Source organism: Lagenorhynchus albirostris, chromosome 6, assembly GCF_949774975.1.
Source record: "Lagenorhynchus albirostris chromosome 6, mLagAlb1.1, whole genome shotgun sequence".
Taxonomy (NCBI): Eukaryota; Metazoa; Chordata; class Mammalia; order Artiodactyla; family Delphinidae; genus Lagenorhynchus; species Lagenorhynchus albirostris.
The window spans coordinates 115,430,067-115,449,106 of record NC_083100.1 but is presented as its reverse complement, the minus strand read 5'-3'; the positions used below and the strand labels follow the sequence as shown (position 1 = coordinate 115,449,106).

General features: G+C 38.2%; 1 protein-coding gene across 4 annotated transcripts in view; it reads right to left on the bottom strand.

Moving 5' to 3' along the window:
- UGGT1 (UDP-glucose glycoprotein glucosyltransferase 1) overlaps positions 1–19,040 on the bottom strand; it is a 124,294-nt gene that overhangs the window by 35,125 nt on the left and 70,129 nt on the right. For 3 of the 4 annotated variants that reach the window (XM_060153115.1, XM_060153117.1, XM_060153118.1), the window contains exons 19-24: positions 8,817–8,937; positions 5,234–5,332; positions 4,278–4,301; positions 3,672–3,766; positions 1,542–1,748; positions 635–766 (exon numbers count right to left, since the gene is read on the bottom strand). In XM_060153115.1, the coding sequence (XP_060009098.1) occupies positions 635–766; positions 1,542–1,748; positions 3,672–3,766; positions 4,278–4,301; positions 5,234–5,332; positions 8,817–8,937 (678 nt within the window). The remainder of the gene's footprint in view (positions 1–634; positions 767–1,541; positions 1,749–3,671; positions 3,767–4,277; positions 4,302–5,233; positions 5,333–8,816; positions 8,938–19,040) is intronic. The other variant, XM_060153116.1, reaches the window with a different exon arrangement.

Sequence of the window (19,040 nt, the reverse complement as noted above, 5' to 3'; positions counted from 1 at the left end):
AACCCGAATCAACTCATACAGTTATTCACTTATCAATTCCTCAACTACACAGAGTGTATGTAGACTTGAATACTTTACAGTAAGCAAACTCTGAAATAAAGTAGCAGTATCATTTTCATTAATTCTCACTGAATATAAATAAGAAAGCCCAAATAGAAACGTAGCGGTAGATATCAGAGATTTCACCCTAAGGGCTAAGAGTTTCAAGTTTGGTGTGTCCGCCATAGTCTCATTTCCGTGGCTGCAGATATTTATGAAATAGTCCAAGCATAAACCAATTAAGTTCATACAGACTGCACAAACCATAACCATGGTCCCCACACGGGACGAATACTTTATGAATCACAGGTCTTATGGATTTGGGTTCTGAGAACCACCACACTCTCACCACCTTACACAATGGCAGGACAAAGTTAAACAGGAGGAAGGTTTCACATAAGGACGTTTATGTCAAAATGAGCAAACTTCCTTTGAAACAAGGGAGGAGAAATGACCATCAGCACTGCACAAGCCCTAATCACCTTTGGAGAAAGTGGCTCTGTCTGAAGAGTTTACTAGCTTCAGAGGAGAATGCTGCCAAGACTGTTCACTGATCTAATTTGAAGTCAACCTTGTCTCAGGACAAAGTTCTCACCCTTCCATTGCTGATCACTGCCCTCTGTCCCTTCTTCAGCTTCAGAACATCCCTGCAGTACATGGCATGAGACAAAATGAAATCCATTTTGGAAGACTCAAAGACCTCTTTAAAAAGACTGAAATCCATGCCCTAGGAAAGTAATTGTTATTAAGGAAAAGTAATTGTTATTAAGAAAACCAAATAAATGAATAATCATATAAATGTCATAAAATGCTCTTTTAGTGGAATGTAGTGACTAATTTTAATAATTAACACTACGATGTCTCCGTTCCCCACTCTCTCTCCCATTTTTTTCCCAACCTCCCACTTATCAAGTAATGCTTATTTCCTTTTCCTGTTCCTTTATGTAATTGTTCAATTGGCAAACTATAATTCATGATACCTTTATTCTGCATTTTAAAATCTTGCTAATTTTAAGAGTCTTTTTTTAACTGAAATATCAAGTACATTCATCATTTTATAAGAAATCTTAAAACTACAAAATAGTCAAAAGTATGTAACATAAATTAATAAAATGGGCTTATGTTGGAAATACATCAAGAGGACATAAGCCTCTAACTCATTAAGTAGCTTCAATCTCTATAAACAAATATTTTTCTTTGTTCTACAAACAAATCAAATATTATCTCTTTTAAAAACTTGCAAAACCAATGGCTTTGTGCTTAAAACATATATAAGCTTATATCATGCACATCTTGAAGCCTAGCAAGTTTAAAAGTAATAAGGGGAATATGGCAGAATTGTTATTTCTTGGTAAGACCCTTCCAATTAAAAAAAAAAATCATCTGAGCTCAGAACTAAAATCATAAATCCTGATCATCAACAGGAATAGGACACATCAGCCCATGGGAATGGACTTCTGAAATAACAATACAAGGCAGCCTCGTGCCACACACAGACTTACGCCAACGGAGAACTCCCCAATGTCAGTTCCTGCAGCCAGCGCCTCTGCAGTCTCCTCCTTGGCCATTTTTGTGATGAAGTTCTTAGCAGAGTTGGAGGTCTGTGTTTGGAGAGCTGCCCAGATTGCTCTGGAGACCTGAGTTTTCTCATAACTTATATCTTCACTAGGATTATTGATCATGCTTACTCTAACATTGTTACTGGATTTCTATTTACAAAAAGGGAAATAAGAGTTATATGGTAGATGCCTTGAATTTAAAAAGCAGCATTAACATCAGTCATATCCCATAAGTAGCAAGTAACACTTAACTCTTTGGTAGTTCTCCTCTGCATACAGAGTAAAATTAAAATGCTATAATCAGGCATTCAAACCCCTGCACGAACTGGCCCCCAGCCTACCTTTTCAACTTCATTTCTTACCATCCCTGTAAATACAGCATACGTTACAGACCACCAGAGTCCTGTATTTCCCCAACACATTTTGCATTCTTCTAATGTATGTTATGCCTCACATTGGTATGTGAACCCCAGCTACACCCATCTTCATTTCCTTAAGTCCCAACCCTCTTGAAGGGCTCTGCTCAGACCCTTCATTCACATGGCCTTTCCAGTTCTACTAAAAATTAATCTCTTCTTGGGTCAAGAGTCAAGAATCCATGTGGGAGAAGATATCTGGGGCCCACAAAACCAAAAAAGGGCCATGAGCAACATAAATTCATACTTATGTGTATCTAAAAACATGTACAAGAGTATTCACTGCAGCATTCTTCTAGCCCCAATCTAAAAACAACCCAATTGTCCATCAAACAGACTAAACAAACAAAACTTTGTGGTACGGCCATATGATACAATACTGCACAATGAAAAAGAACTACCTACCACTACCTGTAATAACAGGGGTAAATCTCCAAAATGTTGAGTAAAGAAACCAAACACAAACAAGTACGTATTATAAGAGTCCATTTAACTAAAGTAAAAAGCAGGCAAACCTAGGATGTGAGAAGAGGGATGGGGAGGGCTAGTGATGCTGCCACAAGCAGAGGCGTGCTTTTAGGACTTCGGTAATTGTTTCTGTACCTGCGTGGTGGTCACATGGGTGTGTTGACTCTGTGACACTACATCCTATTGATTTGTGCATGTCTTTTGAACCTATATTTTACTTCAATTACTCCCTCCCTGTTCTCCCACTTTTCACCACTTGAGCATTTGTCAATTTGAGTTAGAGTGCGTTACACGTGTATCGTCCTTCGCCTGGACTACTCCTGATACAACTGACCGCACCATCCAGTCTGTTCCCTTAGACAATAAAGGCACTCAGCACATCAGTGAAGCTGAAATCACCTGGATATTTCAGTAAGCCTCCTTGGGACACAGAGTGGCAAGGGGACACAGGAGGGGGTGTGAAACTTGGATGAAGATCCAATCTGAAACCGCTCAGGAAAAGGAAATGTAACATCTCTCTCTCTGACAATGACAATCTCTAGAAGGGTTGATTATTTTTCAACCGTTCACCACTGCCCATTCACTCCACTTCTACAGTTTATATGCTGCACAACTTTCAGACCACCCATATGTGCATCCCTCTGCATGCCTACACCTACTTCTATTATACACGTGCTAATGTGCCTGTGTGGTATTTCTCCCATATCTGGACCTCTCTCAATATAAGGACCCTGTCTCTCCCATACAATATACAACACAAACTTTGCAGCATCTGCAGCAAGAACATGAACAGTCATACAATAAAAACTTGTCTATGATGACGATCTTATTATTTTTTCCTCTAAAAGAATCTATTCCTGGGACTTCCTTGGTGGTCCAGTGGTTAGGACTCTGTGCTTCCACTGCAGGGAGCCCGGGTTCAATCCCTGGTCAGGTAACTAAGATCCTGCCAGTTGCACAGCACAGCCAAAAAAAAAAAAAAATCTATTCCCTTACATAAAGCCAGAATATTGCAGTCTTCTCTGTTTTCTCACTAGCTGCCAGACCTCTGAAAAAACAATGCTTCTTTCCCTCAAGCACCAAAAAAGCAGGATCCAGCCTCCCCACCAGAACATTATCAGCACACATACGCCCATGAAGGTAACTGCAGCCTCAAACAAAGATACGGAATGAAGCCGTAGATACTTGCCTGATGTTTAATAGCATCATACAATAATTGCCTTCCAGGAGGGCTATCAAAATCCCCAACAATCCAAAAAGTTACTGGCCTAATAAAAGAATCATCTGTAGAAAAACAAAAACAACATATTGAGTGGGAGGGGAAAAAGCACATCCTATGTTTCAATATTGCTATTAAGCCAAGTAATTTCTGAAAACCATGCAAAAAATAAGAAAATGACAAGTTTAATAAAGATACAAAGCAAAAGTTTTGAAACTCTGATACTAGAATGAAAGCAGGGTAACCTTCCATGCGGCTTAGTTAAAAACTAAGAACATGCACTTATTAGTTCTATTTTGATTTGGGAATCTGTTAGCATGTAAAATGAAAGAGTCTTTGAACGTGTGGATAACATATTATAGTCTTTAATCATATCCATTTATTAACTTTCTAAAATATAATTCTTGGCAAACATTTATACACAGAATTTATCTGCATTGATAAATTATCTGTTACCCACACGTTACAGAAACATCCCAATAAAGTGTCAATAAATTCTGAATTACAGTGGTGCCTGAAACCACATAAGATAATTAATTAACAAAAGGAATAGAACATTCTGAAATTTAAAGTTACCATAGATTTCCTTGGAGGACATTCCTGGACAAAAGTAAAGGAAAAAGAGTAGAAGAAAAGAAAATGTCATTTCTCTAATTAATGCCAACTGTAAGAGTCAAATTTTAAATAATGCCCAACATCACCTATGCTTGTTTTCGCTCCTTAGTCCCATTAGGGTTACAGCACTGTTCCAAGACCCCTCAGAACCAATTTCTTTGAGGAAACAAATGGAGCAATTGCCTGTACTTAAACATATATCTGGGAAACCAGAAATTCTCTCTGGGAGAAGACCACAGTAGATAAAAATAGCTGCCTTAGGGACTTCCCTGGCGGTCCAGTGGTTAAGACTCTGCGCTCCCAATGCAGGGGGCACGGGTTTGATCCCTGGTCAGGGAACTAAGATCCCACATGCCACACGGTGCAGCCAAAAAAAAAAAAAATAGCTGCCTTACATGACAGTCAGTGCTCTGAAAGGGTAATAAGTGTGACCAGAGGGGAAAAGCACCCGTCTGCCGTTAAGAGGATATCATTTTACACAATTTTAATCTGAATAAATAACTCTGCATCAAAATCAGTTTAAAAACGTGCACAAGGATTTCTTGTACCAAGCTGATCTTACAAATCCTAAAAACAATTAACCCAATATTGTCATTGAAGAGACAAGTCAAACCAATTTTCAATCCATTAACCCATTTTTACATCATAATTCTTTTTCCATTTTGAACCATGAAAAAATTTTTCTTTTTACCTTTAATGTCTAATATAAAATTTATAAAGACAACATCTGAATTTTCAAATATATATAAAAAATTAAATTTTAAACAGATATCTTCTAGACTCAAATAATTATACAAAGCAATAAAAGAAATTATGGAATCTCTTTCCCAACAGACACTAAAAATTAAGGTTTTTGTTAAATATTAAAAAAAAAAGGAGAAACAAGTTGAATCCAAGGTAAGCCTAAAATGTATTACCTTTCTTGGTCAGATAATTCATACTATTGGCTATAGCAGCAGTCTTGCCTTGGGAATCCAAGACGGTAAATCTAGCATAATCATCCACAAAAAAGTTATCTGAAAGAAAAATTAAAGTAGATTTATAATTAATATGCCTAAATTCAATCTAATGTTAATATTCAATTGATAATCTCATTTGACCATAATATACATTTTAATAAAATGCATGAGCGAAATATATTGTTTCAAGTTTATTGAACAAGTTCACAACATGACCCACCCCATTCATCACATTTTAAGACACAAATAGAAAATGTACACATCTCACACATAACTCTCAGATATGTGTTTGTCAGTTTGATGGTTTAAATTTATTCTATTCCCACTCTTTTCACTTTACACCTACAGGACGATCTTTTAAAGAGACACTCTTAACTTCATCTCTCCTTTCCATAGTCCATCCCCATAGTAAACTCTTCCCTATCCTATTTGGGGGTAAGAGGGGATGAATGGGAGAGAAAATATTAAAAAAAACTCTTGTTTTAGTTATTTCACATCTACCAAAGTAACATTTTTAACCTTAATAGAAACAAAAGGTCATTTTCAGATATGTTTCTTTTCTGATTAGTGCCTATGGGCAATGCTCTTATTAATCATTTCCCCCTCAGATAACTCTTGCTAAAATTTCAGTTTCATCAAGTCATTCCCTTGCTCTCAATACTTTGTAATTTCTTCCTACCTACAAACTGGTCTCCAGCCTGGTATCATAAACCCCTTCTTTATCTCCAGCAATCTTCCCAGGCCTTTGCATTATTTACTCCCCAATACAAATGCCCCGTTTCTTGCAATGTCCTCCACCCTCCCATGTATTTGTCTGTCCACCCACTAACCCGTCTATCCTTTCACTCAACAAAGCACACCAAGGGCCTACTATCTGTTCAGTCAGTAGTCTAGCAAAGGTAAGCAATGGTAAATAAGACAGACACTGCCCATGACTTCATGTAGCAGAGGGGAGGAAGCACCATGGCCTTAAAACTGAGTCGCCAGACAGCAAAGGCCAAGAGCAGCGTAGATGATGGAGCCATGACAACTGGGTTAGGAGGATGCCAGCTGCTCTTTCACTGGGAGCTCCAAAATGCTCACCAAGCAAACTGCATCCTTGCCACTGTGGAGTAGCATCATTTCACAGCTGAGGACTGTAACACTCAGTGGAGAACGATACCCAAACACAGAACTACTTTTATGGTCCTTATTCATGAGTACTGCAAAGGTAACTCTTTACAATTTAATTTAAAATGATGGAAACGACAAAAACTCAGGACAAAAATTCATAATACTGCTTGCCTTGCTCTACTAATACTTCTGGTAAAAAGCACTTTCTTACTACTTTCTTTTTCCAATATAAGCATACATGTGCATTTTTCCTCTGCCTATATTTAAACATTTTCTTCTGCCTGAAAGGAAAGGAATTTAGTTTCAAGTAGAATAGGGGTAGTTGCAATAAAGTAACAACCATAAACAGATCTATATATTCACTATATTCAACTACAACAACAAATACACTTGGTTTTGACTTCACCATTACACATATCCTTTCCTCCCCAGTGAGATTTCCTGAGCAAGTGGTAACTCTACTGTATTTCCAGCAGTTTGTTAAAGTGGCCTTAAGAGTCTCCCGGAAGGCAAAAGGAACAAATTGTACCTGGGCTTAACCTCTTAAAAAGGTATTCTTGGGCTTCCCTGGTGGCGCAGTGGTTGAGAGTCCGCCTGCCGATGGAGGGGACACGGGTTCATGCCCTGGTCCTGGAAGATCCCACATGCCGCGGAGCGGCTGGGCCCGTGAGCCATGGCTGCTGAGCCTGCGCGTCCGGAGCCTGTGCTCCGCAACGGGAGAGGCCACAACAGTGAGAGGCCCGCGTACCGCAACAAAAAAAAAAAAAAAAAAAAAAAAAAAGGTATTCTTGTGGAAACAACCTAAACACTCATCAACTGAGGCACAGATAAGCAAAGTGTGGCCTATCTATACAATGGAATATGAATCGGTCATAAAAAGGAATGAAGTCCTCCAGGACTGTCAGACAATGAAGTTATATTTATGTTTGTGATTTATGATATTTATTATCTGCAAAAAAGAAAAAGGAATGAAGTTCTGAGACAGGCTACAACATGGATGAAGCTTAAAAACTTTATGCTAAGTGAAAGAAGCCAGTCACAGAAAACGTCCAATTATATAAAATATCCAGAATAGAAAAATCCATAGAAACAGAAACTTAATTAGTGGTTGCTGAAGGACAGGAAAAGGGGGAAATGGAGAGTGACTACATCATTTCTTTTGGGGGAGATGATAATGTTCTAAAGTTAGTGTGATGCTCACACAACTTTGAGAGTATACTAAAAACTGTGCACTTTACAACTGTACACTTTGAAAGGCTGAGTTTTATGGCATGGACACCAGGGGTCACCAATCCCCGGGCCATGGACCAATACCGGTCCATGGCCTGTTAGGAGATGGGCTGCACGACAGGAGGTGAGTGGTGGGTGAGCCAGCGAAGCTTCATCTGTATTTACAGCCACTCCCCATCGCTCGCATTACCGCCTGAGTTCCGCCTCCTGTCAGATCAGTGGTGGCATTAGATTCTCATAGGAGCACAAACCCTACTGTGAACTGCGCACGCGAGGGATCTAGGTAGCGCTCTCCTCATGAGAAACTAATGCCTGATGATCTGAGGTGGAACTGAGGCGGTGATGCTAGCGCCGGGGAGGGCTGCAAATACAGATTATCATTAGCAGAGAGGTTTGACTTGCATGGAGACCATAAATCAACTGCTTGCAGACTCATATCGAAACCCTATCAGTGAGTGGCAAGTGACAATTAAGCTGCATCTGGTGGCAGGCTTTAAGTCAGAATCCGACACTTACTTTAGTCCGTGCGTAGCCCAACCCACACCTGAGCCCCAAGCTCAGGGCTTCCACTGATTCTGCATTATGGTGAGTTGTAGAATTATTTCATTATATATTACAATGTAATAATAGTAGAAATAAAGTGCATAATAAATGTAATGCACCTGAATCATCCCGAAACCACCCCCCACACACCCTCGGTCCATGGAAAAACTGTCTTCCACGAAACTGGTCCCTGGTGCCAAAAAGGTTGAGGACCGCTGATGTACACTATTTCTCAATGAAGCTTTATTTGTTAAAAAGGCATTCTTAAGTTCTCAGAGTATAGCTACCTGAGATATTTGTCGACATTATCACTGACTGACTGCATAATGAGAAAGAAGATAGCTGCTTAAGAGCTTCAGGACTGTAAGAAAGTCAACAATCTAGGTCCACTCTTACCATCTAATGCCTACATTTAGTTGGCATTTAAAAGGCACTGAATATCTTTCAAAGTTTACAAAGATTTATCCAGGAAGAATTTCTCTCCTTTTGGAGGAAACTCTTGTGAATTTAGAAGCTCATATAATGAACTCAAGGTGAAGGAAACTGTGTCACAACCTTGGGTTATCAGAAATTCTGAACATTACAATCCAATAAATGCGAAGATTCTGAAAGACAAATCAAAAAGGCCCCAAATTGTTCCTGAAATACTCCTTACTTGTTGCTGTTAAATCCAGGTATTCTCGCTCAGCTGTCAAAATCCTAGAGTTGATTCGGGGAACAACATTTGGCTGATTCATGATGTATTCTACCACATCTTGATCATGGGACAGTTCACCCTAGAGGGAAAAAAAAAAGAAAACAGGGTGTGGGTGAGATGCACATTAAACAAATATGATCAATAATAATTTATTAGGACCTAAAAAATCATTAACTTTATAGTATCTTCTTATGTACTGATAATAGCTAAAAATAGAAGTTACCACGTTATAGGGTCCTGTCAGTGCCAAGCAAGGTACTGTATGTACGGTATCTCTAATCCATTCAACAATGTGAGGAAGATGTGGTACCTATTTAAGAAAGGTTATGAAGAACCTAGGGGTAAGACAGGTATAAAGACACAGACCTACTAGAGAATGGACTTGAGGATATGGGGAGGGGGAAGGGTAAGCTGTGACAAAGTGAGAGAGTGGCATGGACATGTATACACTACCAAAGGTAAAATAGATAGCTAGTGGGAAGCAGCCACATAGCACAGGGAGATCAGCTCGGTGCTTTGTGACCACCTAGAGGGGTGGGATAGGGAGGGTGGGAGGAGGGAGACACAAGAGGGAAGAGATACGGGAACATATGTATATGTATAACTGATTCACTTTGTTATAAAAAAAAAAAAAGAAAGGTTAAATAACTTACTCAAAGTCACAGAGCTAATGAGAAGTGAATATGAAATGCAAACCCATGTTTATTTGATCTCACCACAGAAACAAACAAGCTCTAGAAATTAGTTGAAGAGTTAATACAAGCAAAAATCCATCCTGAGATCTACTCAGTTAGCTTCTCTCTAAAGAAGAAAGCCAAATTAATTCTCTCAGGCGTTAATATACTTAAAAAAAAAAAATCACCCCAAGCCTTTTTCAATCTCAGGCATTTCAATCTCAAGTAATCCTACATTTCCAGAGTCACAATTACACTGGGGGAGAAGAAATCATTAACTAAAGAATTAATTAAAGAATCATTAATTCTTCCCTCTATACTTCTCATATTATAGAAATACTTGTACTGCATGAGGATGATCTAATGTAAACGGCTGTGGAAACTTGCAAGTTTTTCACACTTAATATATTTCATACAAAACCATATTTCAACATGATTTTCAGGGGGAATAGATGTGAATCAAATATACACAATCAAGTTTTAAAAATTCCACTCAGGCATCTTCTGTGGCTACTTATCTCAAGAGCAATAACTCACAAATTCTCAAACTATAAGCCAATAATGAGCATATGCACCAACCGCATAATTCAAAAGACTTACAAAGGTAATCGATGACTTGTTATAGATGTAAGCTCATGTATAAAACTTTGGTCTCTATTATAAGCCTGAACTGATTCCAATAAAAAGCCTAACTCAAGGAGGCAATCTGGCAAATCTATCAAAATTTTACATGTACATACCTTCTAATGCAGCTCATCTACACACACATATACACGCACACACAGTGGTTGTTTCCAGAAACAAAAGATGAATGGCAGGGGAACAGGAACGAATAAATGACAGTTTCTCTTCATTTATACCTCTATACACATTTTGAATCTCACACTCATATGCTTTTATATATAGTGAATTTAGTGCAAAATTTTAAATGTACATTATTACCCTTTGACACAGTTCCAATAATTGGTATTTCTCAAAAAATTACGAAGTACAAAGATATACATATTAGAAGATTCACTGACCATTATTTACAAAAGTGTACATCTACAAGCAACGTCCAACATTAAGGGATAAAATAAATGATTATTCATTCTTAAAAAGGAATAGCAGCAATCTAAAAGTTTTAAGACAGAGTTATGTTCAGAAATGCAGTGCTAAGATATATTAGAAAAGTAAGCTAAAAAGCTGAAAAATGCACATATACATATATATAAATCAATATACAGAGACACAGAAATATTTCTCTAGGGATGAGGGTAAGAACTTTCATTTTTACGTTATATAATTGAGTATTTCCCAAATTTAGTATTTTCTAAATATGTGTGGAAGCACATATAACTTTTGTCATAATATTTAAATTCTTATCTAGCCAAACCCATTCATTTCATGTTTCATTCCTGGAGCTCCATGAAGAACAAATTCCTTAACGAAACTACTGGGACCTATTCTTATTCATGAGGAGACATGCAACCGAATTCGGCCAATATTTTTTTGTGTGTGTCTAAATGCATTAACAGTCAGCACAAGAAATAGCTTCTTTCAAAAATACTGCTTGTTTTTTTTTTTTTTAAACAAATGATGCTGGGAAAACTGGACATCCACATGCAAAAGAATAAAAGTGAGACCATTACCTCACAGCACACACAAAAACTAACTCAAAATATATCAAAGACATCAACATAAGTGCTAAACCATGCAACTTTTAGAAGAAAACAATAGGGAAAATCTTCATGACACTGAATTTGACTATGATTTTTATGATATGACACCAAAATCACAGGCAACAAAAAGAAAAAAGAGGTAAATAGGACTTCATCAAAAACTAATTTTAATACTTTAAAATTAATATTTAAAATATTATGACAAAAGTTATTTGTGCTTCTGCACATATTTAGAAAATACTAAACTTTGTATATATAAATTGTATAAAGTAAAAACGAAAATCCTTCCCCTCATTCCAATCTCTAGAGAAATATTTCTGTGGTCTCCATGTATATTGATTTTTTTTTTTTAATTTTTTGGCCACGCCATGCAGCATGCGGGATCTTAGTTCCCTGACCAAGGATCGAACCCACGCCCCCTGCAGTGGAAGCTCAGAGTCTTATCCACTGGACCGCCAGGGAAGTCCCATATTGATTTATACATAGGTATATGTGCATTTTTCAGCCTACCTTTCCAGTTGAATATACCTTAGCTCTGCATTTCTGAACATAACAACTCTATTCAATACTTTTAGAATGCTGCATAATATTCCTTTTTACAAATGAACAGTAACATTTATTTCATCCTCTAATGTTGGACGTTACTTGCAGAAACTTTCGTGAATCAAAGGATACCATCAAGAAAGTGAAAAGAGAACTGACAGAATGGAAGAAAATGTTTGCAAATCATATGTCTGATAAGGGATAAATATCCAAAATATATAAAGAACTCCTACACTTCAACATCAATTTTAAAAAAAACCCATTTTGAAAATGGGCAAAGGACCCAAACAGACATTTCTCCAAAGAAGATATACAAATGGCTAATAAGCACCTGAAAAGATGTTCAGTCTCATTAGTCCTTAGGGAAATGCAAATCAAAACCATAATGGAATACCACTTCACACCAACCAGAATGGCTATAATCAAAATGACAGAAACCAAGAGGTGTTGGTGAGGACGTGCTATGGAAAACAGTTTGGTGGTTCCTCAAAATGTTAAACACAAAATTACTGTATGATCCAGCAATTCCACTTCCAGGTATATATCAAAAAGAATTGAAAGCAAGGACTTGCAGATAATTGTACAATTGTATAATTGAACTAAATGTTCACAGCAGCATTATTCACAATAGCCAAAAGGGTGTGGAAACAACCCAAATGTCCATCAGCATTTGAATGAATAAACCAAATGTGGTATATACATCATTTAATCTTAACAGGAAGGAAATTCTGATACATGCTGCAACATGTATGAACCTTAAAATAAGCAAAACACAAAAGTGACAAACACTGTATGATGCCACTTACATGAAATACCTGGAATAGGCAAACGCATAGACACAGAAAGTAGAATACTGGAATCACAGTAGGAAAAGTTACCTTTATGACATTTAACTTGCCCTATTATTATCTACTTGTCCCCAGCTATGCAGGAGCCTTGAAAACCAACAGCCCTGCAATAAAGGTGAAAACCAGCAGACTAGGAAAGTCTAGCATTCTCTTTATTTGAGCGGAATCAGACCTTACTTGGTGCCAAGTGTCTTTTTCCTGGAGGTGTTTGTCAAAAACAATCAGGAGTAACTGTTTAATGTCTCAGTTGTTTGAGTGGTGACAGCAGTTGGGTTAACATAAAACTGGCTAAAAGGAACAGAAGAAAAAGCTAGGGAATGAGATGTCTATGAGGGATTTTGAAAAGTCCTCACATTCCTTGGAATCTAAAAGGCCACGTGCATGGTGGCCAGGGGTGTGTACACGCCCAGGAAAAATCTTTGAAGGCCCTAAACTCTTGGCCCTAACTAACCTTGACACTCGAGCAAGCAAGAGCTGAAGAGGCTAAGGCAGAGTTGTAAACCGCCTGGCTGAGAGCCGAAGTCACACTCCAGCATGTACACAGGCACACTTGGGAAAAACTGGGAGACTTTCTTGGATTCATGCATTTAAGAAAATCTCTGTTTATTCATTAGTCGACCAATAAGCTAACAAACAGAGACTTAAGAGGCTACATGCGATAAAGAATACAGACTTTAAAGAATCAATACAGCAAACTCACTAAACAAACAACAGCTGCAACAACAAACCTTGGCAGGGCAAAGACTGATTTATGAAGGTGTCACATTACATTAATTAAAACGTCCAGTTATCAACAAATTTTAAAGACATGCAAAGAAACAAAAGTGTGACCCATAATCAGGAAAAGCAGCAGTTAGTATATACTGTTACCGAGAGAGTCCAAGCATTAATCCACAAAGTTTTAAAATCACCTATTTAAATATACTCAAAGAACTAAAGGAAATTCTATCTAGCAAACTAAAGGTAAGTTTGAGACTCGAGTCTCACCAAATAGATAATATCAATAAAAAGAAAAATTATGGAAAACACCAAATAGAAAAGCTGGAGTTAAAAAATATAATAACTGAAATGAAATATTCACTAGAAGGACTCAGCAGAATATTTCAGTAAAAAGAATCAGTGAACTTTAAGATACAACAAATGAGATTATACAGTGTAAGGAACAGAAAGAAAGAAACCTGTGGGACAGTAAACAGTATCAATATATGTATACATCAAGAAGGAGGAGGGGGGCTTCCCTGGTGGCGCAGTGGTTGAGAGTCCGCCTGCCAATGCAGGGGACACGGGTTTGTGCCCCGGTCCGGGAAGATCCCCACATGCCGCGGAGCGGCTAGGCCCGTGAGCCATGGCCACTGAGCCTGCGCTTCCGGAGCCTGTGCTCCGCAACGGGAGAGGCCACAACAGTGAGAGGCCCGCGTACCGCAAAAAAAATTAAAAAAAGAAGGAGGAGAGGGAAAGAAAGGACAGTGTGTAATAAAGAATTTGGCTAGCTCCCTGTTTCCAGGGAGGTAACCTCTGAATCCTGAAATTTCCTGAATGATAGGAGTGGTGTCTTTGTTATTTACGCAGGGCCCCTCAGACCACACCTGACAGTTTATACTAAAGAGGTGATTCGTGGTGGTGGGCCCTCAGGTAGTTTATGCTAACAAGATGACTCAGAATGCAGGCTGCCTAGGCCAGAAAGACAAATCCTGTGTTTAGAGGATTGGTGTTTTGAGCAGCAAGACCTCCAGAAACAGGAGGGGGGGCTAGAGACTGAGTTTAGTCACATGGCCAATGATTCAATCAATAGTGGCTATGCAGGGATGTCCCTGGTGGCTCAGTGGTTAAGAATCCGCCTGCCAGGGACCTCCCTGGTGGTGCAGTGGTTAAGAATCCACCTGCCAATGCAGGGGACATGGGTTCGATTCCTGGTCAGGGAAGATCCCACATGCCGGAGAGCAACTACGCCCGTGCGCCACAACTACTGATCCTGGGCTCTAAAGGCTGTGAACCACAACTACTGAGCTCGTGTGCCACAACTACTGAAGCCCACTCGCCTAGAGCCCGTGTTTCGCAACAAGAGAAGCCACTGAAATGAGAAGACCATGCACCGCAACAAAGAGTAGGCCCCACTCGCCACAACTAGAGAAAGCCTGTGTGCAGCAACAAAGACCCAATGCAGCCAAGAAAAAAAAAAGGAATCCACCTGCCAATTCAGGGGACATGGGTTTGAGCCCTGGCCCAGGAAGATCCCAAGTGCCGCGGAACAACTAAGCCCGTGTGCCACAACTACTGAGCCTGCGCTCTAGAGCCTGCAAGCCACAACTACTGAGCCCACATGCTGCAACTACTGAAGCCTGTGCACCTACAGCCTATGCTCCGCAACGAGAGAAGCCACCGCAATGAGAAGCCCGCGCACCGCAACGAAGAGTAGCCCCTGCTCACTGCAACTAGAGAAAGCCCGCGTGCAGCAACGAAGACCCAACGCAGCCAAAAACTTTAAAAATATACATATATATATACATATATATAGTGGCTATGAAATGAAGCCCCAATAAAAACTCTGGACACCAAAACTTGGCTGAACTTCCCTGGTTGGCAACAAGCCACATGTTGTCACACATCAGTGAGCTGGGAGGATATATATATATCCTGACTTCATAGGGAAAAGACACAGAATTCTTACATCTGGAACCTCCCCAAGCTTTGCTGTGTGCACCTTACTCTTTGGCTGGTTCTGATACATATTCTATTACTATAACAATGCTAATTGTAAAGATAGCACTGTCCTGAGTTCTGCAAGCCATTCTAGCAAATTATCAAAACGCCTGCATTTGTAGCCAGTCGATCATAAGTAACAGTGGCCTGAGGATCTCTGAACTTGGGGCTGGTGTCTAAAGTGAAGACAGCCTTGTGGAGAACTATGTCCTTAATCTGTTAGGACTGTGGCCTAACTCTGAGTAGTGTGGTATCAGAAGTCATTACAGGCCAAAAGACTGTCAGAAGAAATAAAGGGTATTCCCAGATTTGATGGAAAATGTGAATTCACATATCTAAGAAATGTAATGAGGGTATATCCATATAATGTATGTTTTTCAATCTCAGCACTATTGACATTTTGGACTAGATAACTCTTTGGAAAGGGAGGTGCTGTCCTGCTTCTTTGGAAGGGGGAGGGACTGATCTGAGCATTTTAGAGGTTTAGCAGCATCCCTGATTCCTGCCCACTAGATGCCAGTAGCACCCTTCCCTTCCCCCAATTATGACAACCAAAAACGTCTCCGGACATTGACAAATGTGCCGCCAAGTGGGGTAAAATTGTTCCTTCTTATTGAGACCCACTTGTGTGATGGAATACTACACAGCTGTCTTCAAAAACTGAGAATACTCTATGCACTGAATTAGAAAGACTCATAACATGCATTTTGTTAAGTGAAAAAAGCCAAGGTATAGAATAGTTATGTAATTTGCTACCACTTTTAAATAAAGGTTGGGAAGGAGTAAATATTCATTGTTAGCATACAGATACAAAAATGCTTTGGAAGAATTCAGAGGAAACTTAAAACAGCAATTACCTATTATTGGAAGGTGGGTAGATGAATGGCTATATACAGAGGGAGATTTTTAATTTTAGTTTTTATGATGATTTAATCATCATGGGAATTTTTTAATAATTAAATACACTGATCAAAACTGACAAATCATTTCAGCCTTTCCATTAGCTCTGTCTTAATAATCATCACTTATAAGGGTGCCAGACCTTGATCTCCCTCTCAAGCTACTGAGAATCCTCAAGTGTACTGAGATTTTCTTTGCCTGTACATTGGTTTGGGCTCCTGAAACATCTGTATAGTGAGTCATATTTTGATGTCTTGAAAAGTGGAAAACTAAGGGAGTGGAAATACTGTAGTTTGTTGTAAAACACAAACAAGCAAGAAAGAAATGTAAAGCACTATAAGTAAGAAAAACTCACGAGTTCCACACCTAGACATGCCCTTGTCATCTGAAAGATGACAGTATTTTCTATACAGAAAATGTTGAAGAATCCACAAAAAAACTCTTAGAGCTAATAAACAGTATCAACATGGTTACAGCATAGAAGATCAATATATAAAAATCAATTGCATTTCTATTCACTATCAATGAACTATCCAAAAACTAAATTAAGGAAACAACTACATTTACAACAGCATCAAAAAGAGTAAAATGTAAAATACTAAGGAATAAATTTAACAAAAGAAGTGTAAGACTTCTTCACTGAAAACGATAAAACATCATTAAAAGAAAGTAACAAGACCTAAATAAATAGAAAAACATCCTGTGTTCATGGGTTAGAAGATTCAATATTATTAAGATGTCAATATTCCCCAAATTGATCAACAGATTCAACACAATTCCTATCAAAATCCCAATGGCCCCTTTTTTGCAGAAACTGACAAGCTGATCTTAAGATTCTTATGGAATTGAAAGGGACACAGAAGAGCCAAACCTTTTTTTTTTTTAAAGGAACACCAACAGTCCAACCCAAACTTTCATTTAGATAAAAATCATTTCTCCATTACATTAAGGGCATAGTCAGGCTAAAGAATAGCCTTGTTTTCATTAGTAGCCATGTCACACTACACAGCCACGGTCATATTTATGGTGAGCTTGACATTTTCTCTCAGTATCCTAGCTAAGTCCTTTATATTTTTGTAACTAAAGAGCCCAGACTGGGACTTTTTCTAAAAACATTAGAAGTCTGCTCCAAAGAAGAAATGATGTCTCCACCTCCACAAACTAAAAATTGTCAACACACTGCAAATATTAATATTCCAGTTACAAACTTCCACGAGGAAGGGAGCATCCCCAGCCATCACCTTATTACCAGATGTATGAGTATGTACGTACACGCTTGTGTGCACGTGCATGCGTTTTGTGTATGCATTGAAGACTGGTAACATGTACAGAATCACAAATGGTGGCTAAATCTAAGAGACTGTGGGCTATGTTAATTTTATTTGCTTTTTTGGGGTTCTTTTTGCTTGGATTTTTACGATTTGTCTGAAAGTGGAACAAGCACAAAGCACACATGCAAAGCTGAGCTTTAGGGGCTTTTTGTTGGTTTTAAGCCCCTAATATTTTATTTTATTTTTCCTTGATCTTTCTCCTAAAAAACAAAGCCCCACATGTCTGATTAATTAAGGTTTCAGTTAGTCAAATTTCACTAGGGATTTCACAAGTTTTATAGACAACTGTCTGTAAGCTGAGCTGATGCAAAATGGCAGATGGGGCTGTCTGACCACAGAGGAGAGGCCGGTCAGAAGAGCAGACTAAAAAGCGGAGGTGTTCAATGTGATTTGGAATCAGAAGAGTTCCTTTCTAAAAACGTTCACCTTAGCAAATAGTGAGTTAAAATTTGTGAGGTTTATTTAAAACTACACAATGAGTTTTGAAAGCACAAGGGCACGTAATTATCTTGTCTGTAGCTCACTCTTTGAACTCAAATCTGACTTTTTAAAAATATTCATTTTAATCTTCAAACTTTAAATCAATTGTTTTTCTCTGTGCTTGAGCAGTTTCCCATCTGTGAGGTGGTAAACAGGCTAGTGCTTTTTTAAAAACTTTTTTATTTCATATTAGCAATATAATACATATTCATTGATGAAAATATAATACAGAAGAGCCCAAAGAAAAACAATCATCCATAATCTTGCCATGCTGTTCATGAAAAAGCTTCTCATTTGAGGTATTTATTTCCAGCCTAACACACACAGAGACATACACATATACACATACAGACATACTTACATATGAACACACCTACCCAGACACATTCACATACACACAGTAACAGGATCAGCCTGGCCACACTACTTTATAATCCACTTGCCAGAACCTGGCGACATATTATATAAACATATCTTTAGATATTCTTAGTTAACATCTTTTTAATAGCTACATTGTGCCCCATCATATTGTTAGATATTTAAATTATTTCTAATTCTTTGGTATCATAATGACTGCTTCACTGTACATTTATATATTTCATATTCATATATGTTTATGTAATTAATATTCACAGAAGAGCCAAACATTCTTAAAAAAGAAAAGCTCAAAGTTGGAAAACTCACACTTGATTATGACAATAATCAAGACTGTGAGGTACTTACATAGAAAAAGATATATAGGTTAATGGAAAACAAGAGACAGTCCAAAAATAAACCTATACATTAGTGGGCAATTTATTTTTGACAACGGTACCATGACAATTTAATGGGGAAAGACTACTCTTTTCAATAAATGGTGCTGGGGCAACTGAATATTCAAAAAGATACCCAAGGTGCATGTCTCGAATTGAACAGGGAAAAAGAGTTGGAATCCTAACTCACTCCATATACAAAAATTAACTGAAGATGGATCAAAGAACTAAATGTTAAGAGAAAAAACTATAAAATACTCAGAAGAAAACACAGAAATCTTCATGACCTAGGA